At 43.1% G+C, this 25,458-nt stretch overlaps 4 protein-coding genes across 4 annotated transcripts in view; 2 read left to right on the plus strand and 2 right to left on the minus strand.

Annotated features, from left to right (window-relative positions):
- LOC128710319 (CCR4-NOT transcription complex subunit 6-like) overlaps positions 1-15,108 on the minus strand; it is a 93,335-nt gene extending 78,227 nt beyond the window's left edge. Inside the window, exons 1-2 of the mRNA XM_053805369.1 lie at positions 14,804-15,108; positions 14,562-14,737 (exon numbers count right to left, since the gene is read on the minus strand). Coding sequence (XP_053661344.1) covers positions 14,562-14,737; positions 14,804-15,108 — 481 coding nt within the window. The remainder of the gene's footprint in view (positions 1-14,561; positions 14,738-14,803) is intronic.
- Positions 15,109-17,112: 2,004 nt separating this feature from the next.
- On the plus strand, positions 17,113-18,322 carry LOC128719907 (vesicular integral-membrane protein VIP36). The gene is made up of 3 exons (XM_053813547.1): positions 17,113-17,272; positions 17,391-17,506; positions 17,588-18,322. Exons 1-3 carry the CDS (start codon positions 17,113-17,115, stop codon positions 18,320-18,322), a joined length of 1,011 nt encoding a protein of 336 aa, XP_053669522.1.
- An 875-nt stretch (positions 18,323-19,197) lies between these two features.
- LOC128719465 (DNA replication licensing factor Mcm5) lies at positions 19,198-21,475 on the minus strand. The gene is made up of 2 exons (XM_053813088.1): positions 21,321-21,475; positions 19,198-21,244 (listed from the first exon to the last, which is right to left on the minus strand). The coding sequence occupies exons 1-2, from the start codon at positions 21,473-21,475 to the stop codon at positions 19,198-19,200; spliced, it is 2,202 nt and encodes a 733-aa protein (XP_053669063.1).
- A 525-nt stretch (positions 21,476-22,000) lies between these two features.
- On the plus strand, positions 22,001-24,922 carry LOC128707621 (wolframin). The gene is made up of 3 exons (XM_053802579.1): positions 22,001-22,079; positions 22,191-24,402; positions 24,469-24,922. The coding sequence occupies exons 1-3, from the start codon at positions 22,001-22,003 to the stop codon at positions 24,920-24,922; spliced, it is 2,745 nt and encodes a 914-aa protein (XP_053658554.1).
- The last annotated feature ends 536 nt before the right edge of the window (positions 24,923-25,458 follow it).

Below are 25,458 nucleotides of genomic sequence, written 5' to 3' on the forward strand. Positions count from 1 at the left end.
CTGCGCTCCAAAACCGAATCCATTGTTTTTCTGACAAAGTCAATGTTTCATAAAAGAAACTTGCAACACCATAGAGAGGCTTTTGCCCTGTTCGTATTGTCGAGAGCTCAACACCAGATTGAATTTCTTAGTGAACAACAAGCTAAAAACAATTTTCTGTTGCTGTATTTTAGGAATATAGACTTGACACAATCGCATAATCACGCATAAAACTTTCAACACAATTGCCTCAACTCCCTACCCTCAAATGGTTGGTTTAATGGAAAATGCATTATCATCCCTTCTTGTACTTGTACTTATATTGCAAACCAAACATCCGATCGAAAAAAACCCCGAACCACAAAAGCAGAATGTTCCATCATTCCTGGGAGTCGAAATCATTAGATAGGCAAAGCACATCGCATCACTACCAAATATTTCAGAACACGACGCGTGCGCATACGACGGTCTGAGCGGGCGATGAGACTTTACCACAAACAAACCGCCATCACAAATCAGGTCACAAGCGACACAATTCATACTGTGTATTGTGTATATATGATCGGAGCATCCGTGGGCAATACATTAGGTCTGCCGGGCTGGTCATGCAGCACCCTGCCGAGAAGTTTTTCTTGGGTTCAGCCTCAAACCTTAAGAAAGCAACCAACTGATTACAAAAAAAACACACATTGACTCCAGTGCGCTTCTTTTGGAAACCATAACTTTGGATGCAGAACGCAATGAAGACTCGACAGTAAACTAAAGCATCATTTTGAAGAAAGAAAGGAAAACGGATAGTCCAGTTTCCCAAAAAACGTGTTGCTTGGCCTCTGAATCAAACGCAAACAAAGCAAACGACAGCACAATCATGTCGGTGGGACAAGGAAACCACACACGACAAGGAAATGAGATTAATGCTCTCCCTAGATAATTGTCATTCATATCAAACTGTCGGTCATAAAAGTTAATGCTTCGGGTAACCAAGGTTTGTCGCTTTGCATGTCAAAACCGTAGGTCCCAGTCCCGACAAGAGGAGCCTGCTGCTTAACCCAGAGAGGCACCTTTGATTTAGACAGATTGGTAATAAGCGAGGGCACAAAGTAGAAGACAACATATTGCCCCAAAAATCGTCACGTCTTTCACTTGTGCTTCTACTGTCCCTAACCCGCTACATGGGATGGGCAAACGACGAGCCTACCCCTATGCTTTAATATTTATGTCTGCTTTCCGTCTTTCTACATAATAAAGAACAAAAAAACAAACGTGACAACGCTTATCTGGTCAGAATATTTGAGTGTTGCATTAGATGATACATCACACAACATACACCAACACAAAAAAAACAACCAATTCAATTCAGCATACAGCATAAGAAAAAACCAAATTTAAATTAACCCAGTAGATAGCTGAAACAAACTAACAAAAAACAATTTTAAAAGATCCCATAAATTTAATCACTTGTGGTTTTGGTGCGAGACTCATTTTTCAATGTCATAGCAAGATAAACTAATTTAAATATATGCATATTTGTGCGATAGAATCACATACTTCACAAAGCGATATTATATATTTTAGATTGTTGTACGTAAGAATCACACTAATGCATTCTTAAAAAAAAAAGGTTAGAATTTTCATTCGTTTCCCAATCAATTATCAAAATACATCTCAAAAAACTCTCTACCGTCACCTATTTTATGCGTTTCTCTGCCTGTACAAAGAAAGTTATGTTATTCATTTACATATTTCTACGACAATACATGTGCCCGAATCATTTGCTCCACAGTTTACACCGTTAAGAAATACTGCGCACATTTCTGCTTCTTCAGGAACTCTTTAACGACTCATTTCCTGACGTGTTATGCTTTAAAAAACACAAATTTTACATAACCGAACAAACACACGTAACATTCAAACTACTTTTCTGCCGGAAGTAATTGCTTATGATCGCCACCACTCCAGAATGTGTCGAAGCAATTCAGCATGTCACCAGCTGTCGATGGCTGTCGATGTAGCTGATGTTGTTCCAGAAGCTGCTGCTCGCCTCCGAACAGGCAACTACTGCCACCGATACCGGTAGTATTACCGATCCAACTACTGCTTCCAGATAGCGCACTTGTTGGTTGATTCACCGAAAACAAACTGCCAACGACGGATATCGGCCGTAAACTAAGCGGGTTCCGCTTTGCACACTCAACGATATTACTCTCTTGCAACACGTCATTGCCATCTTCTGATACACAGCCACCATTTGCAACGGGCACTACACCACCTTCATTACTTTCACATTTGGGGCTAGCTATGCTTCTTTTAAAGGGCACCATTGGATAAGCATTCGTGGCAGAACATTTCGACATTTCACTAGCACGCATATCACTTTCATCCATCACAAGACACTCATTGCCAGCGGCAAACAGACGATCACTACCCATCAACAGTCGCTGCCCAACACTGCCCTTTCCACCAAACATATTATTGCGCGACATTTCGTCGAAGCTCACGAAGGCCTCTGACGGCAGTGACAGTGACGCCGAGTCACCACCGATGAAGCTTCCCATTCCACTGCTGTTATCACTGGTACTACTGCTGCTGCTGCAACTTCCGCTTCGAGGCGCCATTACGCCGTCCCCTTCCTTCTGGATCCTGGACGATGTGTGACTTGAGCCAGCATCACCAACGAGATCGAGCGTTTCATGAAGCTTCTTGGTAAGCTCACTCATCAGCAACAACTCTTCATTATTTGTTTTACGCGAGCAGGACGAAACCTTTGAAGATGTCACCGGATGTCCAACAATCGCACCAAGCCAGGGAAAGTCACGGTAATGTTCCGCAAAGGTTTTAGTACCACCCTGTGCCGAAGACAGTAGACTATCACTTTCCTCACCTTCAGCAACGCAATCGATTCGATCTTCGTGCTCTTCTTCTTCATCGTCTTCTTCTTCCTCCTCCGTTGAACATAGACCTGGAAGTCGGCTAAGTAACAGATCGCAACCGGAATCCGATCCAGAATCGCTAAAGCTGCCCTTACGAGAAAGACATCCATCCGGGGTCTCGCCTATGTTCAGTGTCGCAAATGAGACCGAATCTGCCGAATTACTCCAGGTGCCACGCAAAGCCGTACCACTGTTCCTATTGCTACCGATCACACCAACATTCTTTTTACGACCTTCCGACTCGAACCCGTCTCCAGCAGAACAGGAAGAGTGACGTAACATCGGGAAAGCCCAGATACGACCGAACGGATCGCACAATCGACAACTGCAGTTCGAACTTGCCGAGGGACTTGCCGGTTCCGGTAGGGAAACGAGCGTAGAATGACTCGATGAGCTGGAGACTTGCGCAGACGTGGGCTCCTCCAATACTGTGTTCATATCCGACGAAGGGAAGAAGAACCCAGATGGTACGGTTTGTGGACGATGAGTGAAATTAGTGGAATCGTTGACACTACCGAAAGTTGTATTGAGCTGTGGCAGTAATTGATCCACGGTCTGCTGTTGTTGCTGAGGAATTTGAGCGTGCGTTACAAATTGAGGCTGATGATGCTGCTGCACCAGCAGCTGACGATGTGGATCTTGCTGACTTGGCAGATTTTGTTGTTGAGCATGCAGCAACCGCTGGTGGTCGAGTTGTTGCTGCTGCTGCAACTGATGCTGATGTTGCTGTAACTGCAACAACATACTATGCAGCTGTGAATATTGCTGCTGTGGCGGAGGCTGCTGCTGCTGCTGCTGAGCAACCGACTGATATCTTGCAGCAGGAACATTACTACTAGCGAGGAATTTTGCCAGTTCAACAGTTAGCCGTTCTGGGAAAAGCACGGACGGATTGTGTGATGCTATGTAGCTGAGTTCGCTTAAAATGTCTCGCACGTTTGCCACACCACCGACCGGATGCATTGAAGTCGTATCGCAATGCAGCGGCGATTGTTGATGTTGCAGCAGTATATTGTGCACCGTATGCACATTGCTACTGCCACCCACATTCAGCAGATGTGATTCCAAACACGGTAAACTACCAGCAGCACAGGCATTGCTCGCTCTATCGCACAATTCACTATGAGTTCCATTGCCTGCTGGCATAGTGCCACCGTTACTACTGCAACCGATAGTAGTCTGAGCGTTTGGCTTACGGTCCTTCTTTCGCCGCTTGCGAGGTTTTATGATGCGCGGAAGGCACATTTCCGTCGATGCTGACGATGTCGTCGACGACGTCGAGGAGGTTGATGATGAGGACGACGAAACCGATGAAGACATCGCTGAGCCGGACATAACTGTCGATGGGCTGCTGGTGTTGCCGTTCGGGGGGATCAAATCGAGCGATGCTGCGGCTTCGTACGATTTTATTACACCGCCACCAGATTGACCACCAGCAGCTCCGACAATCGTTGAATGCGCATCCAGCTGCCGGCGTTGGCCCGGATGTGGCAGCTGTGTGGGGGATCGTGTTGAATAATTTGTCGAGGTTTCCGGCTGAATTTGGGCGCTGGCAATAGTGACAGCTTTCGCGCTACCAACACCACTTCCTGTCGTCTGATGAGCGGCACCCGATGATGATTTATGGTTACGATGGTGGCCGTGGTGGTAACGGTTAGAATTGGAAAGAATTAACGGTGCTCCATGGGCGTGTAGGGCCAAGCGGGTGAGGTTGGCATTTTCATCAAACTCCGTCCCGGAAGATGTCCCCTTGCTAAGGTTATAATGTTGTTGTTGCTGAGTAAGATGAGGCTGATATGGGTAATGGTTCCCATTGTTGGCCACACTACTTCCGGTGAAATGTTTGCGATGCCGCCTGTTGCCACTTGCGGTCGATATCAATGGGACACCGGTCCATCCGTTAGTACCGACGGATCCACCCCCGCCATAGCATCCGACCATATAGTTCGATGATGCGCCATGGTTGCCAGTTGTTCCCGGCTGATGTGCAAGTGGTGTTACAGGTACCGAAGGATTCGGATGCTGTACCGAATGGGTGTGCGCTGGTAATGGTATAAATTGGTTCTGTGGCTGTTGCTGTTGCTGCTGCTGCTGAAGATGGTTATGGGGGTGATGCTGGTGATGAGAATGTATGCTTGGCGTTTGATGATAATAGCCAGCAGCTACTGCTGAGCCAGCCACTGAGGACGATCCGGGATCCGCAACCCGCAACTGAGAATGCACCGGATGATGAGGCGGAGGTGGTGGTTGCTGATGCACTACATAACGATTGACGTATCGTTCCATACAGCTGTTGCTGTTGTTCCCAGTCGACGGTACGAGACTGCTGTTCATCGTTTATTCCGTACATTCATGAATTAAAAGCAACGGCACACGCGGTCATTATCGAATACTTTTTTTTGCGAAAACACACTACAAACTAGTATTATCACACATGGATCACGTCTCACACTGTTAATGTTATCACTCTCAGGTTGGGGCACAGAATGTGGCAAATTTGCGTTCGCCAGACGTAAGGCACAAGATGAGGAAATAAGTACTACTGCGAAAGCACACACGGTAACGATTCGAAACACCGATACTACGACCGTTTATGCGACTTGTGGATACCGACAGTGAGTCCGTTACAATAACAGCCCACCACGCGCTTCGAATGCCGGCAAACGAATGAAACACAGCTCAACTGGGAAGCACCCGGTGTGGTTGGGTGCACGGCACTCACTCTATCTCACGCTCTCTTCTGCTCAATGAAACCGCGTGTTCGAACGCAGCGCAGAGAGGCCACCTTTTTACTTTTCTTTTTCACCAAACGGACCACGCGGTGCCAGAGAAAGCCGTCCTGTTAAATGGTTCGGGCAAGCAATTGACGGAACAGAACATAATTTAGGTTCTGTTTTTGTTTTACAAGCTTCGACTTTAGTTTGAATTAATTCTCATAAAAGTGTTGCTCAGAACTCTTTGCTCCATTTCTCGATCTCCGTTGCCATCTGGAGTTCCAAAACAGTTCGACATCCTTCCTTTTGCAATGCCTTTCCCTACTACATGTCCAAATTATACGTCGTATTTAGCTCATTTTTCTCAATCGCACAACGCAATCATCTGGAAACGGATAAAAATATACCAATATCAGCTTGAAGCAAATGTTTATTCCGTCAATGTTTTACGTAGCGTGAAATGAACACTGTATGTGAGCGTGGGCACTCAGGCGCAGAGAGCGTGGCCACTCAGTAACAGTTGTGAGAGCATAAATCCGAACGCGTACCGAATGAAAACAAAAGTTCCCATGTCGGCACGAAGCGAAAGATTGGCCGTTTTTGGGCCGGATAATCGGCCAGATAGCAGGATTGTTCGGCCCATCGAGGGGCCGAAATACAGTTTCCCGTGTACTTTAAAATAGACAGTACAAATAAACGTTGCTTGTTCGATTATATTGGATTTGCTTGCCATTTCCAACCGATATCCTAGGTTAATTTACAAAAGTGCTAGAATAATCCACGTGCACTTCTTTTCGAAACCGCCTTTAACAATTGCTAATGGGTTCATCACAGTGGAAAAATACAGTCTCAGACGAGCGAGAAGGTACAAGAAGCAGTACAATGTACAAAAGGGATAGGTATGATATATTACCAAGAGCCGCTCAGTATGTGAAGTCAGCCGGTGTGAAACGTAGTGAAACTGTTAGTTGGGGGGTAAAAATTGTTCCTTGGGAAACTGTGCCGGTTAATTTCTTCACGCCCCACAAACATAGCCTTCTCGTTTTTGCATTAACGATTAATTTGCCCTCTCACATCCTCACACACGATTCCCAACGAACGATCTCTTGCAGTGAGATTATATAAGAAAATTCACTGCGCTAGAGCAGCCCCTCACCAATCAACAATCCAGAAGGGAAACGAAAGGGTCGAAGAGGAAGACTAAGAGGTGGTGATCTCGTCCACATTCGAAAGTGAGCCTCCTGGCATTCTCCCCTTTTCATCGTTTTCCCGTCACTTATGGTGCGATGGGGCTCCGAGCGAATCGGGGGGCCGGGAGTTCACACGCGTCGCGATCAAACTTCTTTTTCCATGGGGTTGCCGCCGCCGCAAGCCACAACACAATCAGTCGATTGTTCAATTATGCTGCCGCACACAGTTGACGGCTACATGTTGTGCCTAAGGAACGTAGGAAAACGCTGCAACACTGGGCGGATGGATGATAATGTTGAGGTTCCGATCATTGTTTGCACTGTCAAGCACGTGAGCGAGTTCGCGTCTTTAGCTTTAACAAGCCTCATTGATAACCCCAGAGGGGAATCTTCATTTTACCAGCTACCTCAGTTTCCCTTTTTCTAGTGCAGAAATGTTGGTCGTCTTGTAACACTTTCTCTACATTTTCTGCAACTTGCGGTGAGTTTTTCACAAAACGGGTGAACTCATCAAGTGCAATAATTAAAAAAGGATAATAATGGTAACGAGTGGAGGATACAACACCTTGAGCTACTTTCTTATTGAATTGCTCACTAACCAGACGACAGACGATTAGGAGGAAAATTTATGAAGACTGCTGATGGCTTCTGATTTACAATGTTATTTTTTGTAAAACAGCAAACAGTCTATTGTTGAAACTATAATCTCAGGAGGTTTTCGTTCTACTACTTCTTTCTACTTTTTAAATCTATTTCTCTATTGCTCCGACACTGGATAACCAGTTCTAACACAGCAAAGATCGATCTGAAAGGGATTTAAAAGCGATACTGACGATGTTTATGATTATGATGATAGAAAATAGCATAAAAGAAAGTTATTAGTAAATATCTCCATCATTCGACCTTTTGAGACAGTAAAGATTTAATTCGCTAGCTATGTCAAATATTTATAAAGATGGAAATTCCCTAAATAAGAGACACTGACAGACACTGCTATGGGAAAATAAATAGTCATCGTTACGCGAAAATTAATCCGCGTTTGACATTGTTTCCAGATGAAAAGTAACCTAAATATCGACTCAATTTTAGCTGAGTAGTGTACGAGAGATTAATAAAAAAAATGTAATGCTTACCCAATCCGGAACCATTTTTTTTTTTTCATTTGATTTCAGTTTTTTTCAGTAATGGTCTCTGTACAGCCACTATATGAAAAACTTTTAGTAGTTCGAATGTAATGGCAACATATCACCTACCTGAAATAAAGAAAAACGAGAAAAAAGCAGAATGAAAAATTATGAACTCAATGAAATACAACCCACATACCAAAAAAAAAAAACGGTGACACAAGAAAGCTGTAGACGAATGGCGCAAATTATTTAATTGATTTTGCAATTTCATTATTTGGTTACACTTTCGAATCGGAAAAAAGTATGCTTTTCAGTAGTCGGTTTTTCTTACCGTGGCTTCTGTGCAACAACAAAACCGTCGGGCCGCTAGCAAGCAAATTTGAAAATCCGTGACGGAAGCCACCATTTACCGGCGACACAATAACACTCCCCTTCCTTCTGCGTAATCTCCACCGGACGAATCGATTATATTGAATATTTGCTCGGCTCGACGAGAAGCAGGTTGGAAAAGTGATTGATGATTGGTTGTGCCATAACCAACACAAGCACAGCAAAATAAAAGAAGCTAAACGAAAATGGTCCATTGCATTACAAATAATAAAAAAGCAACACCAACAGCTTCCCAAATATGTGTATTTCCTTCTTCCCGGACAGTTCGGCGGGGTAGTGCAGCAAAAATCAATTTCATCTCAACCCCTAAAGCCACCATTGGAGCGCTGCTAACACGCTTTCTACTGCACTATCCCTTTCACAACGCTCAGTCAGCGGAAGAGGGTTTGAAAAATCAATAAAATCATCTGTTCCGGTAATTTAGGAATTAATGTATAGACCACCCGCCCAGACGCCCAGACCTTACTCTGTGCGCTTTTCCTTACCAAACGCCATCCAGCAAATGACATACCCACTGGCCACACGATTGTCCAGGTTTGATAAAATTTGCACTACATTATCCGACGCGTCGATATCGTGCTTTCAAGGATTAAAGCATTGTTGTAGCACTCCTTAATCTAGGCTATCGACTGTGAATGCGATTATCGTCCGGTAAATGCCATAAGAAATACATCATGGTACTTTACCTACTAACGCTAATCAACACAGTTTGCAGATGAAGTTGCGGTTTGTAGTTTGCGATCGTTTGCCAAAAAATGTAAATGCTACCCACAAATCTGTATGTACCAGTCGAGTTAATCGGCTGAACATGTACGATACGATATCTCCACAAGAGAAAGTAATGGTAGCCATTACATTTGTAGCTGTTTTATCTTTTTACGATATTTATTCGAATATAGTGTGACGAAATAAATCAAACGGATTAACAATAAGTATTGTTTCTTTACGTTGCCTAGTGCTTCAATTTTCCTTTTTCAAAATTGCATGTAAACTAAATGAAAATGTGAATAAGAAATATGCCGCTAATCTGAGTGTAATAATACAACCCAATGCACGAGTTCAAAACATGCATGCGATGCACGATCATGAATCAATTTCATAGTGATCAGATGATCATGTATGATCATCCAATGTTCATGTAAACTATTAATCCTCTGAAAATTCCCACTTAGTTAAAACAACGCAGGAACATATAAGTAGCACATTTCTTTCCCATTTTCATCCAGTTTTATTTAAGCATTTGCTATTTAAACGGTTGGGGTGCTGACTCGGCTGTTCGATTTTCTTTATATTCTTACAAAAAAATGAGAAATCGCGTCACTGTAATAACAGAAATCTTCTTCTACTTTATCAGCACAACAACCTCAAGAGAGCTAGTCCTGCTATTTCTGGTTTTCTTTAGCTTTATTTACCAGCAGAAGGATAATCATTCATGTATTTGGTTGATTGGTCTGGATGGGATTTTGGGTCGGTCCTGTCGTGTGAAGACCGGGGCCGCTACCAATACCCTACTGGAACTAAATTGCAGTAGAAAAACAACTTAAAAGATCATAAGATACATATTTTAATTTTAATTCAATGATGTCTTAATACTTTTCCAATTAATAAAATAAAATCTTTTTTTATCTATGTTATCAAAAACTTTAAATCAAATTTAGATTAGACTTTTTTAGACAATTGGCAAGTTACGGCAAGTGTTTTTTGTTAATTTCTTTTAGAAGTTTCAAAACTTTAAAATGCACCCACCCTTCCCATGTGCTACTAAATTGATCAAATTTTAAGTAATGAACAAAAAATGGCATTTTTGGACATTTATGTTAATGATGTGTTTTCCTTTTTTCTATTGTACAGACATGGCGCCGAAGCTTTAGATACTGCACGGATTTGCACTTTCGCGCGAAACTTTCTTTACCATGACCTGCAGACCCTGGCGCTACGTGTCGCTTCATACGCGGACACGGTGGGTGCTTGTGAGACCGACTCAAAACTGGAAATGTTCGTTGTTTAATGCAGCAGCGCACCCAGCACCACCATCCGGGTTGTAGATACGCGAATGGATGAATATGGCGAGACCACAACAAACTCTACAACAGTCTGACTGGGGCCATCATGCAGTTTCACTTTCATTTTTACGCCGGTGAAGAGTGAGCCGAAATTTAATATCCTAGACGGAAAGCTAAACCTGACACGTATTCGAGATGTTTTTTTTCCTCAATTACTAGGCAAATGGCAAATCGATTGTTCAAAATTTTAAAAAATAAATATACACATAACATGTACATGTACATTCAATACTATAGAGTCCTGCTTAATAAAATTTACTTGTTTTTATTTTAAAATAAGCCATCTGTCTTCCGGATAGTCTGAGGACGGGGGAACGGTCCGTATTGGATTTTGTGTCGGCCCTGTCGAGTGGAACTGGCGCCGCAGGTAAATGTACCCCCTCCCCTTCCCTGTATTACAAATAGATTGAAAAATAATGACGACTTTTCAAAATTCAACGTAATTAAATTTAAAAGTAATACTGTCCTTCATGTATCACAGCCTTGAACCCACAATAATTGTAATGAGTTGCTCAGCTAATACAATTTTTATGATCTTTCGAAGGATTATGTTACTGTGCTATCCTTGAGACTTCTAGAGCCTACCGAGATGTTGAAATACGTTTTTCCCGATGCCATTATAGCAGCCCAACTAGAAACGGAAGTGTATTTTTCATAATTTTAGTCTGTCCCGTACCAATGAAAAACCACCTATGGTAATGTTTAAAGTGTCTCAATAGCAATGTTTTCTGCAGGGCTCTCGTTACGATTAAAATGCTGCTTTGTAGCTTTGCTATTAACCACCTTTGAATTATTCACGGCATTATGAACACATGCTTCAGCAACTATAGTTTCCTTTATCCAAGGTCCCAAAACATACTTTCGTCCTCCATCTTGCCATGCGGGGGGTTGAAAATTAACCATCGCAACTACTTATTATGTTTCATCGACGGAACGTTTGAGCAGCACGATCCAACGAGCAAAATCGTAACTGAATATTACGTGGACACGCAGACCGAAACAACTTTCGATTAGCCTATGGGTCAGGTATAATGTTAAAAATATAACAGATCCCTTAGTCTCTGTTGAAACGCTTACCTTAATTTTAAAAACTTTCTTCATTCAATTCATTCAACATTCATGATCATCATTTTTGTGGGAAAACTTGTTTTATGTTATGATAAGCGCACAATCGAGAGATAAATGCTTCATCAAGGAAACCCTTCAAATCAAATGATAATTCTTTGGTTGCACGTTGAATCAACTACAGCGAAAATGTATATGCAGTTCTTTTCCAGTAGTTCTACGTCCAATGTATGGTTCCAAAGTAGTTGCTTTTTGATTGGCTCAATTGGTCTCCTATGCGCATTATACCAAAGCATTCCCAGATATCAGCATAGAGTTTTACATCGACCAGTGGTCAATCGGAACGATACGACAAAATGACAATCGACAGAATGGTTGATTCATAAAGGAATAACATTCGCATACTGGCAAGCTACATCAAACGCGTTGCCTTAATTGGTACTCATACTATGCTGCCATTCGTACATGCGGTGTCTTTCGAAATATCCCCATCCTTGTAAAACAATAGAACTATAGATACATAGCATTGATTCTATGTATGAACCAGCGTTAGAGTTTTTTGTTAACATATCTTCATAATCGCTTTCTGCAAAGCAATACCAAAAGCCTTTTCGATATGATAATAAAATAAAAATGAAGCGTTCTCTACACGTATATACATTATTTTTAATGCAGGTTCTAAGCTAATACCTAATAATCATTGACATGAAATCAAATTATTGTAGTGCATTATCTAATTCTGCCGGGATCCCCAAAACATCAGCCTATGCTACTGCTTATGATACTGAATGCTATAAAACATATTAGTTAATCCCGGCAAACCATGCTCTCAAAAACTTTCAAGTGCACATTTCGTATTATTTATTCAACACGTAACCAATATTTTGTTAACAACTGTTGTTATTTCCCTTAATTATTATCTCTGTCGGTGAACATACCATACAAAGGCTCTAGCGATATCTTAATGCGCAATGCGTGAGCAATACATTTCCTAATACTAAACACATCCTTTGATTTGAAAACATTTAATACTTGAAACATTCCTGAGCCATAACAAAACTATTGAATAATGTATATAATAATGTATATATATTCACCGCCTCAAATATGAGTTAATGGAATGAAGCAAACAAAAATGCTTAATATGCTTGTTATTATTAATGGTTGTATGCTAACTCACCGTAAACTCGCGGCTCGTTTGATTCCTAGTTAAATCATCTTGATTTGGAAAACTTTGAACCGATACGCTTTGTTTATCGGAAACTCTTCAAGGGCTTGAGATTTTTTTCATTCATGCAGAATGACCAGGCAAAGGGATTGAGTTGCTCTCTCATATATACAGGCACACTTACATTTTAAATGTTCATTAATTGTTTCTGATCATCTATTTTCCTATGTTTGTTCCTTAACTCGTCCTTGTGTACAGATAAGCCTTATTACACCTTATAGGCATTGTTCACTGTAATTCACAAACGATTTGAAACCTGTGCATGGATTACATTACGGAAAAAGGGTAACATCAATGTTAGTAAACTTTTTACCAACCTGCGCCACTTGTTTCATTATACGATGTGGTTTAAGTTTGGATTCCTGCTCAATTCTATCCTGGACATGTTCTATTAAACTCTTGTTCTCTGCTATTCTTAGTGATGGCAAGAATGTTGAAAACCCGAATGCACTGATAGAAAAATCTTCTGGTGCTGTGAACGTTTATCATACAGAACAAAAATTGACCGTGTTTCACTTTCGTTCTTGTTGATTAATATTGGATTGTTATCGGTTTTTTTTTTTAAAACTCTATAAATATTTCACACTCGTGATTACCAATATCACGAACCGCACTATTTGTCGGTCAAAATTCATTTCACTGTATTGTTGAGCGAAAATTTTCTTTAAATTCACAATAGAAGCCAGTGGCAAGTGCTAGTAGCGATCAAAAAATTCAAAAATGTATTTCAACTGATTTTTATACCTTTTTTTGCAAAAATAGCTAGGATTTGGGGGACGTTAACGAAACGCGCAAGAAATGTAGAAATAAAAAAATTGTAAAATCCAGAATAAGATCGCGATAGGAATTAGAAGCATTTCGACTAAGAATGTAAGTAATCATGCGTAATAGGTTATTTAGTAAGAATTCAGGTATAAAGCGTTGACGACAATCGACATCGTAAAGAAATCTTCCTTATAATCTATTCCTTATAGGAGTATAACAAAATCCACCACATATCCCAAAAAAAAAAACAGTGGGCAATGTTAAACATTCACACTATCAACAACATGGCATAACGTTCTATTAAAGTCATGGCTACCCTTACTGGCTCATTAGATTTTACTAATTTAAATTAGAATTATTTTACTATGTAGCTGGGTAGTCCGAATTCGCTACATGTCATGGAGTGACTGGCATCTGTTTTACTATATCATTTTGCATAAAAACACAAAAGCTTTTAAAAACACTAAAGTTTAGGTTTTTAACAAAATTAGCAAAACAAACAAACAAACCAATTTAGCTAACTTTTACAAGGCGAAGGTGAATGGTTTCTCTTATACGCGATTATATCTTATACGCGGTTCCTCTTATACGCGAATCCGGAGATACGCGGTTTTTTTAAATTTGACAGCTGAGTTAGGTTATAACACAAAATCTAAGCAAACAAGTGTAAAATTAGTTTAAAATAGCTTCCTTTGTCTTATAAAACATTTGGTTTTAGTTTATTTTAATGCATTCTACCAAAAAGTAGCCTGGTTTGATGAATAAGTTAAGTGCAGAGATGAAAGTCATCTATCTAATTTTGAAGTATAAACGATTTTACTCCCGAATTCGACTTACACGGAAATTCGTGACACGCGGAATATTACCCGGGTTATAGCGGTCCGTTATAATAGCGTATCTCGGGACTGCCTGTATTCCTGTAGTTGCAGTTTATTTTTAATTCACATATAGTAGATCAATGATGTTCATGAGTGATTTCGAAAGTGCAATTCTTCCGTATTCAAAATTCCAAAAAAAAATTCATGTTGCATAAAAATATTGTTTGTAATATCACTCTTGCCCCACTAGCGTTTTATGCTCAAATATAAAGGGCATGCCACATTAACTTACCTGATAGATTGTCCAACATGTACATCAGCAATTTGGACGTCCCGTTCGGTTCGTTGTAGATCGAGAGCACATCCTTGCCGAGCGGATTTCCGTGAATTCCGAGCACATGCAGGTTGAAAAGTTTACCAAGCTCGTACGGAAGCACTCGCAGGTAATTATTGTTCAACAGTAATTCCCTAAAACAGATAATACGAAGTATCAGTATGCGAACTTCCAGCCAGCTGTTGATCTTGTACACTTACCGTAGTTGTATCAGCTCTCCCAGCTCAGCCGGTAAACTGCGCAGCTTGTTCGCGGACAGATCGAGCGTCCGGAGGTTGGCCAGCTGACCGATCTGATGCGGCACACGAGTCAGACAGTTATCGTTTAGGAAGAGTGCAGTAAGGTGCTCGAACTTCCAGAGCGTCGGACTAAGGTTGCGCACACTGCCCGTTATCTCAATGCCGTGCCAACACGTCTTCTTCCCGGCGGCAATGTCCTCGGCGGTCAGAAATGTTTGCTGCCTCCGGGGGTTGTTGCTTTCGTACTTGTCTTTATTGCGTGACATCCTGACGCCCTGTCCGCTTCTTCTTCTCCGGCTGTTGCTTCTGATGTACTGGCAGATGATGTTTCCTATGGTTAAAACATCACAGAGAGTAATGCTATTAGTATAAGGAAAAAAAAATTGCCCAAAAAAATGGTTTATAGTTACAGCTTACCTGCATCTACTTCCGGGAGAACTCGTGGGAAGTAGCTATGTTCTGATACGCTTTTAAAATATTGTTTCACACTCGAAATATACTATGTTTTCGTTATTTCAATTTTGTAACTTTTTGTTCAACTATACACACACACCGCACATAAACACATAGCACACACGCGCGCGCACAAACAATTGCGAAATTTAGATACTTCGATACAGAGAGAGAGAGAGGGGAAAGGCAAAATATTAACACTGTAATTGCACATGCACTCCCTAGAAATCTAACAAATCGCACTTCTAAGTTAGTCTATCCACTATACTACTGCATTATTCTTAAATCTGTACACAAAGAAAACTTTCTTCCAGCAATAAACAACTCTTCACTTGCCGTCAAAACTACATGCGCATACATACAAACGTCTGAACCGTACACAAAAGCACCGTGGGAAAGAAAAAACTGTTCTTCCAAACTACACCACATCTCCCTCGGGAAGAAGAAACGCGCGCGCGATCATCCAATGATATGATAAATTTGTAATCTAGTACTTCCTAGAATCGCAACACATATTACTTTGCGGCACAACAATTCTGTACTATTGATAGCACGCAACTAATACAACAAACGGTACACCGTGAAGCGCAATGCAATCGCGCGGAAGGAACACAACCCGGAGGACCTCTGACCCCTTTGTGCCCTTCCGCTGTCGTAAACGCATGCACACCACGCTTCTTCACCTTGCCCACGTCCACAGCATCGTACGGGCTGACGGCTGACCAGCTAACAATGGCCAACCTGAACCCTCAACACTTTTCGTCACCTAAAGTCGTTCCAGGAGTAACAGTGGTAAAGATGCGAATGTGGGAAAATTGTTTATACTGATGCGTTGCGATCTGTCCCTTTTGATTTCCGCCTAACCTCCCTTCGTACGCGCAACACAGCGAAACCGTGTGAAATGGCATACAATTTTTGGCAAACTAATACACCGTGTCTCTACCACAGCAACAGCCAACCAGGACGGGCGTATGTAATGTTGATGTAAGGCAAGGGCGATGACCGGAAGATTCAAAATGAGAATGATCTCAGAAGCGCTTTTTCCAGTGACCGCAAGCCTACCCCCGCAGGCTTGATTGAGGCTTTGGAAAGAGCCTCAAGATTGCACCTAATTTTCCTCACCCGCTTGCCCTATAACTATGCACACGCACTACACAAACCCGTTCCTATCAGTTACGTCGCACGCGTCAATAACATTGAACAGCAACACCCTACCCGTCCGATATTTCTATACGAAAAGAATGAGACCAAGAACTTAGGCGTCAGATTTCTTTTCGCAAATTTTAGTCGGGAAATTTACAACACACGAAAATGTACAGTAAAGATTTGCGTATAAAAATGACATTGTTTCTAAGATGGCAGCTGTCAAAACTGCTACACTCACCGTTTCGATCAGCTTCTCACTTTTTCCCATGGTCGAGTGGTTTCGTCTCACTCGTCGAGTAGTTTTCGAGAAACGCTCAAGGTGTACACATACTGATAGCCGACTGTCATCCCGTGTCGGTGTTTTGTTGTTTAGCGAGTCGCCTTATCATCGTTCCGCGAGCGAATAAAACGGTGAATTAAGCAGCAAATCGGATTATTTCGTCGGCTTTACTATTGAGAATCAAGTCCCTGCCAGCTCGGCCAAAGGTAAACCTACTGTGCTAACGTTAGAAATCCGCGTAAGGCCATCGACGTAACACAACTAAATCCTGATGTCCTTCTAGAAGGCAACAATCGCCAAGCATACAGCCAGCGCTAATCCTGGGTCTACCATACTCGAAAGGCCACATATATTCCGTTCGTCTCGAGTGACCACCGAAAAAAACATACAGATGGAAGGAAATATAAGCACCAACAGTAGAAAAGTCACTTTCTTTTCGGCATGCATTGCTCGTGGCTTCCTACTGCTGCTTCTAGTTCGACACAGCACGCAACAGGGCGATTTCAATGATTACATGAAACGAGAGCATTCGCTTTTTAAACCGTATCAAGGTAAGTGTCTTCATCCGACACGTTTTCTTTGTTTCGTTAATCTTTACACGATGACAAAGTTGATAAGTGCCAACTAGCACATCATCACGCACGCTATGTTTTTGTTATCTGCTTCCAGGATCGGGCATGACAATACCGTACTGGGATTTCATAGGCACAACATTTGTGACGAACTCCTATGTCCGGCTGACACCAGATCTGCAATCAAAAAATGGAGCTATTTGGAATCATGTGGTAAGTGAATTTGTATTACGCAAACCGGACGAAGCTGTTATATATAGCAACCCTCTCATGCACTAATCTCCATATTCATAGCCTTGCACATCGATTAATTGGGAACTGCAGATCAACTTCAAGGTGCACGGTAAAGGTAAAGATCTTTACGGTGACGGATTTGCGCTTTGGTACGCCCGCGATCGACTGCAAACGGGCGCAGTATTCGGCAGCAAGGACAACTTTATGGGTTTGGCCATCATTCTGGATACGTACAGCAATCACAATGGTCCCCATAATCATCAACATCCGTACATTAGCGTCATGGTGAACAATGGTAGTTTGTCGTACGATCACGATCGTGATGGTACGCACACACAGGTAGCAGGCTGCGAAGCAAAGTTCCGAAACGTGGAATTCGACACGCAGATTAGCATACGGTATGAAAACGATGTGTTGACCGTATTTACCGATCTGGAGAACAAAGCGACATGGAAGGAATGTTTCCGGGTGGAAGGTATCAAACTGCCCACCGGATACTTTTTCGGTGCATCAGCCACGACCGGTGATCTGTCTGATAATCACGATATTATATCGATCAAATTTTACGAACTAGAAGCACCGTCGCTGCTTGCAGAAGATCGTCGTCAGATCGTTCCGTCGGCGGCGAGTTTTGAAGCACCGCGCGAACATAAAGGCGATCCGAAACCGGGCATGTCGAATGTAAAAATATTCTTCCTGATTCTTCTATCGATGCTGATTGTCGTGGTACTAGTAGTGATCGGAATTATGTTTTACCAGAAACATCAAGAGAACGCTCGCAAGCGATTCTACTAGATGGCGAACCTTTCGATTCGAGGTTCTATATACCGAATATGGTTCGAATTTAATCCCTTCTCGAAAACCAAACGAAACTGAATCACACGGTATAAGTGAAGAATACGCAACAAGTACCAAACGAATAGGGATTTTTAGGGAAATTCTTGTGCACACATCTCAATAGAACGATACCACTCGTGAGGAATTAATTTACAAAAAAGGGACAAGCAGAAATGGACCATGGTTAGTTAGGCAGTGTTTGCATGTAACAAAAATGAACAAACATAACCATCCTAAAGCACTACGCCCAATACTACTATTCATCACCATGACTGCAAGGGAACGCATTTCTGTTCTGTTGTAAATCATTTTTGCTTCACTACCCAAAAATGGTCATTCACGGATATGCCACAAACCAATAGCTCTTTAGGTTAATCTCGAATGGATAATTTGCAACATACGAACAAATTCCCGCACGCCGCAAGGAACAACCTTCTGCGTAATCGTAAACCTTCCACGGGTGAACAGCGGTAGGAATAGTGGATTTCATTGGCTCCCGGTTGAATTGGATGTATGAATTACATAATGGATTTCAGTTTATATATGATATTTAGCCTGTGTTCCTACTAAAGCACAGAATTGGTGGTTTTATGGGTAAGGAAGTGTGTAGATGAAAATTGTCCATTGCGATAAATCGAATGACGAATACAGAATGAGTGAAAGACAAAATCCTAATACCATTCCTGAAGCATTCTCTTTTTTGAAATATTAATCGACAAGCTATTGTTTTATTGTAATGTTTATTTAAAAAGGTAAGACACAAAATTCGAAATAGTTCTATTGTTACAAAAAAAAACACACTTGAAAAATGGGCTATATTCCACACAATTCGCTCAAGACAATCGATACAACATCTTCCGCTGCAAGCGATGCTGTAACTCCCCGCGGCGTATCAACGTATGGATCACCTTTCGTACTGCCGCCTCCGAGTACTTTTGTCGGCCAAAGTCCTGAATAATGCTTTGCTCTGACACCTGCGAACCAATGGCAAATCGACGCTTCAGCTGCTTCTCGATTCGATTCAAAATTTCGGTATCCTCCTCACTGGTGAATCCTTCCGCACCGGCAAGCGAACCACTGCTGGCGGCAGTCATCGTAGATACGGCAAAGAGCCGCAACGCTTCGCTTACATGCGCCTCGGTGGCAAAGGGTTGCAGCTGCATCTTGGCCAACGATTCGGAGATGCGTATGATGGCCTCCAACTGACGCACCGTAATCGGAATCGACAGACGCTTGTCTGTTGCTCGTTCATGCTCGCCGACACCGGCACGCAGTCGAACATACTGACTCTTGAGCTTCTCCGCTGCCGCTTCATTCAGCCGAGGACCACAGTGCATGCGACAGTAGTGAATGTACTTCTTCAGCATGGCCAACGGTATCTCACCCTCCTTCGGTTCCGCGGTTGCCTTCGATGCATTCATATGGACGCTCATTACATGTTTAGCCAGCGTGATATCACGACGCTGATCGTGCTCGTCCTTCACGATGAAGATCATGTCAAATCGAGACAGAATGGTCGGCATAAAATCGATATTTTCATCACCTTTCGTGTCATCCCAACGACCGAAAATAGAATTTGCAGCTGCCAGGACCGAGCAGCGTGAGTTCAGCGTGGTCGTAATTCCTGCCTTAGCGATCGAAATTGTCTGCTGCTCCATTGCTTCATGAATGGCAACACGATCATCCTCCTTCATTTTGTCGAACTCATCGATACAAACGACGCCGCCATCGGCTAGCACCATTGCGCCACCCTCCATGATAAAGTTGCGTGTGGCCGGATCGCGTATGACCGAGGCAGTTAAACCAGCCGCACTGGAGCCCTTGCCCGAAGTATACACCGCGATTGGTGCTACTTTTTCCACGAACTTCAGCAATTGTGATTTGGCCGTACCTGGATCGCCCAGCAGCAGAATGTTTATGTCCCCACGACGTGTCAAACCGTCCGGCATACGCTTACGAGATCCTCCGAACAGCATGCAGGTGATCGCTTTCTTAATATCCTGCGAACCGAAAATACTCGGCGCCAAGCTATCTGCCAGTGTGTCATAAACGTTGGGATTTGAAGCCAGCTTCCGGAACGTCGACTCTTCCTCCGTTGTGATGTTGTTGAAGCGCGAGATAGCTCCCATACCCTCAGTGTCCACCCTTATGCCTACCACGCGCATGTACGGAGCGCGCACACCGATAATGGCTTTTTCTCGACCATCGCGCTTACCCTGTCGAGCTATTTTACGGATCGAAAATATGCCATGAATCAACACTCGGTTACCCGGTACAACGCGCTCACACAGGCTGCGATCACAGAACAGCTGCATATGGCGGGGTATTTCACCCTGCGGTATAAAATCAGGCAATTCCTGAAGTTTCAACACCTGAAAATCAACGCAACGACATTTGTCAGGCATGATAAAGTACGGATCAAGCGGGCACTTCGGCCGACCCGCCTGTTCCGTGTTGCACTTCCTGGGTAGTTGATATCCTTCCAAGCCCGGATTAACAGGCAAATTGGGGATGACATTGTTACAGGTGCGACACTGGATTGAAATGCGTGTGGCTTTGGCCTTGATACCGGAAGCCGCAATAATGATTCCGGCCACCTTCACAAGCTTGGACACACAATCCGACTTCAAATCGCGAATATTGGTGGGATTCGCACCGGAACCGAGCAGCACCTGAATATCGTGCACTACCTCCTCACCTTCAGGTCTGGGAGAGGTGATCTCGTCTGCCACTTCCCTAGCAGCTTCTTCAAATATTTGCAGATGTTCGGTTGGCTGCTTGTACAGTTTATCGGCTAGCGATTCATCAAACCCAGCCAGATCCTCGATCTCTACCTCCAGATAGTAGCGTCCCAGCAGGTAGTTACGCTTCAAATTATCTCTGCAATGCAGAACATCTACGGATGAGCTTCTCAAGCCTTACAACATACAGACCTAAGATAGGCTAGAATACCTACCGGTATTTGTACGAGAAATTAGCTTCACAAAACGTTCGGATAAACTCGCGGTATTGTTTCTTCACCAGTTGCAGATTGATTTGGTTCGAGTTCTGCTGCTGATCACCGTCGAAGTTATCCGAGAAGAAAACACCAACATCATCAAATCCGTCCATTTTTCGATGCTTTTGCTTTAAGATTTGATTAAATAAAACTCTTTTGTTTGATAATAACCACAGTTGGCAGCGGAGAACGAACAATTTCACTTTGATGCGAATGAAGCCACACAATTTGCGCGCGCAATCCGTTGACATTCGAAACGTCAAACGAATTGCGGGCTTTGTCTAATTTTTTTGCGCTCTCGCTCTTCTGACTCGCTGTAACTATGGGCAACACAGCTAGAAAACTTATTTGGCCACACGAGCAGCGAGTTGAAAAAAAGACAACAAAATTGACAATAATCAAACTAATCCCGCACGCATATCACAACAAAACTAGAAATCAACAATAAAACCGTAAAATATAAATAACATTTTGGAGGTTTGTAGAAAAACTACAGTCCTAGACAGAAACGCAGCAAATCGTCATTTCAATAGATCTAAACAGACAGATACTGTTGTGCTTTTGCTCCCCAGCTGTTTCGGTTGTTCTACATTTGGTTGTAAATTTTGGGTTCCGCCTACATCCGGCAGTTGCAAACAATGGCCAGCTGGGCAAATCGTCCTCCCATCGAAAGCAACGGTGGTCCGTCCTCGTCGCGCAAGAAATGGAATCTTGAAGGTAAGCTGATGAATTGAAGGCTTGATGATCTCATCATCGTCCGGCTTTTTTTTCTTCTTTTTTGCTGGCCTTGAAATTCACGTCATTTTCACCTGGTTGCTATGTTTTTAGATAAAAAATCGTTGCGGAATCTAAAGTACCACTTTGCTGAAGATGGTTGCTCGGAAGTTCAGTTTACACTGGCCAAGCAGTTGCTGGAAGAAAATGCCGAAACTGATCCAGCACACAACCACGCACAAGGCGTACACTGGTTGCTACGCGCCGCTCAGCAAGGACATGAAGCATCGATCGAACTGTTACGGGAATGCTATGAAACTGGCCGCGGCATTACGGAGGCCAACGAGGAAGACGTTCGAACCATTTTGGCTATGAGTCCGGGTGAGCGGTCTGCCCGGCGTGCTGCCCAAGAACTGTTTGCAAGTCTTTCGAACGGCGAAGAATACGTTACAGCAGCACAGCTGGAAAAGCGTATGCGTGAAATTTATAAAATGGATAAAAAGCGCAGCCGAACCCAACCGGATGGTGCCGAGGCGGAAGGAAGCATGGAACACAGTTTGGGTGGTGGTCCATCCGATGGTAGAAGATCTCATGCAGGTGATTCACCTATCGGTAGCCCCAATGGTGGTTCTCATCGGTTAAATCGTAGCTCCACCGTGAACCACATTTCGGAAGCGCACCTCTTGGCAGCCGCTGTCAATTACTCGAACGGACATCTACCGGCTGTGAGTAACGCACTTATGCTGTCGGTACCGGATCCACACAGCTTGAACCACGTACCATGTTTTCATCGTCCGTTTTTCCATCCCTTAATGTTTTTCCAACTACTTTACCATCGTTTCGTATCGCTGTTGTCCACGTTTCCCGGTTCGAACGGTGGCAGCTGGATGCAGCTGTGCCTTATTCTTGTCACTTACTGGTACTTTGCGAGCGATAATCTCGTATCTCTTTTGCCCGTCGGTGGATACTACTTAAGCCTCGCCGTAATGGTACTGTGCAGCTTTCGAATGCTCAAGTCCAAGCATGACTTTATCGACTTTCGCATGTGGTCTGGGCTGTTTCTGCGGTACGGGGACGAGCATCTAAACACGGACGACTCGGAAAATCAGTACCTACGCAACAACCTCAAACCGTACATCTATTTCTTTACGGCTTTCTTCATCAACATGGTGCTACAGCCGAACATTAACGACCAGTGGCTACCGTTTTCCGAGATTACCGTGCTGGCCTTTGCACTAACTTTCCTGACGATGTTCGCCTTCATCTACACCTCGAGGAACTCCTTTCCGGACTATTTGATCCTGTTCTCGTTCGGATTGAACGTACTTGCCAAGTACCCGTACGAAATGGATGACGTCGTGACGACTGGTTGGCGATTTTTGGACCTTAAAGTACCAGGCTTCTCTACGTTCGTCATCGGGAATGGAATTGAGTTTTGTTTGAATTGCCGCGCGATGCTCTATCTCATGATTCCGGGTTTTCTGATGTACATTGCGCGGCGTAACGACTGGCGGGGCATCTACCAGTATCTTATCCCTCACTGCGTAACACTCGCTTGGTTGCAGATCTGCATCATTAGCTCCCAGTCGGCTACAATGTTTGGATTGGTGAGAGGCGCACTCGGACTGTCGGGATTGTTGTTGTTCCTTCCGCTCTTCGGCATCGTAACACTGCTTATTCCGGTATTCGCCGTCATCGAGTGGCTTTCACTAACGGATTCTACTGTGCGGCTCTGGTCATCGATTGCCGCTGCCATGACGGCAATTGCCATCTCCGGATACATGGCTAGCTCACGACGAACGGAAAGATACATTACCTTTTTGCAGATCGCGATTTGTGTGATCGGGACCGTTTTTCTTACGCTGCCCCATATGATGTCCAACTTTGAGACGATTAGTATGAATGAAAATCGTCTGTTTGAATCGACAGCGTCTGACTCGCTCGGTGATCATCGTGACCAAACAAGTGGCCGTGATACACTACCGTCGAGTCTGAGCTGGGATCTGTACTACAAGTTCTGTCACCAGCCCGCCTGGGATTCGGAGAATAAAGTGAAAACGCAACTTCGTTGCACCAACTTGGATGGCACATTTGTCCGTTGGGAAGGAACTGTGGTGGATATGGCTATATCGAGCCGACGAAACCTCCGAGCACAGCTGATCGAAGGATATCTGCCAAAGTTTCTAGCTGATCGCATCAACTGCATCTATGGCGAACCTATCGAACCTGATTGCGGCAATTTGAATGGATCGGTCGAGGGTGAATGTGAAAATTTAAAACACTTCATGCAACGACAGCGCACATGTCATCTTAACAAATGGAACACGTGAGTAAAAGTGTGCAGTTGTTAGCGGTCACGAATTGCCATTTAACCATTCGTTTTTTTTTTCAGCTACGAATATGAACTGAAGATACGAATGTCAAATGGACTCCTCACGAAACCTGTGGAAGTAATACTGAAAGCACAACACGCTTTCGGTAACTTCACCCAAAGCCTTAACTATTCCGATCGCGTATGGTTTGTGGGTGTGCTGAGGGATTCTGCCCAGTCTGGACACCCTTCAACCGGCACCACTGAGCAAACACACTGGGACACAGTAAATGGTGGATTTAGCCTGAACCTGGAAGGACCTGCAAGTAGTTTCGGTGTGAACACTATGCGATTGGGGCGCAAGAACCCATTGGTCGAGCTTCATTCTATTGGTTGCCGACAGTGCCGTAATTCTGACTTGCCGGCTGTCCACCTCAACGAGGGTTTGAAGGTAAATGGTCGGATGCGGGATTTACTGCGCGGTGTAAAGTATTTGCTGAACGTTATATTCAACCCACTGGTGATCTTCAAGTAAACACCCTTGTGGGCTCCCCGTTAGACATGTTTCTTCGTAATCGATGCTGGTCATACTCCGTGTTACTCGCTAGTCTTCTGTTGGCAAAAGCTAAGATTGTCGGTTCGCAGTTTGGACCAAAGGGTAAAACTAAATTGGTCTGCATTATGTATTTGATCATCGAAGGTGCAATTGGTCAAAATCTTTTCACATGAGCGTTGACCAACGATGACGACGACTGTTTGTTCTTTCCTTCATCTTTACAGAGCAATTTTATGTTAATAATAGTATAAGTTTACACTTTCTTTTGAATTTATGAATTAACAATAGGCCATAATTAATTAAAATAAAACATATACGAGTTATTGAATCAATTGCCGTAATATCAATAGCTGGAAGCTTCTTGCAAAGAAATATGTTTCATTAATGTTTCAACTACTCTTTAAGTGGACAATAATATTACCTAGGAACACCAGGTTGAACAAAAGCTAGTACACTTACAAACAAATGTTTAATCTAAGAGATGCTAGATAAATAAAAATATATGCATACAAATA

Source organism: Anopheles marshallii, chromosome 2 (assembly GCF_943734725.1).
Source record: "Anopheles marshallii chromosome 2, idAnoMarsDA_429_01, whole genome shotgun sequence".
Taxonomy (NCBI): Eukaryota; Metazoa; Arthropoda; class Insecta; order Diptera; family Culicidae; genus Anopheles; species Anopheles marshallii.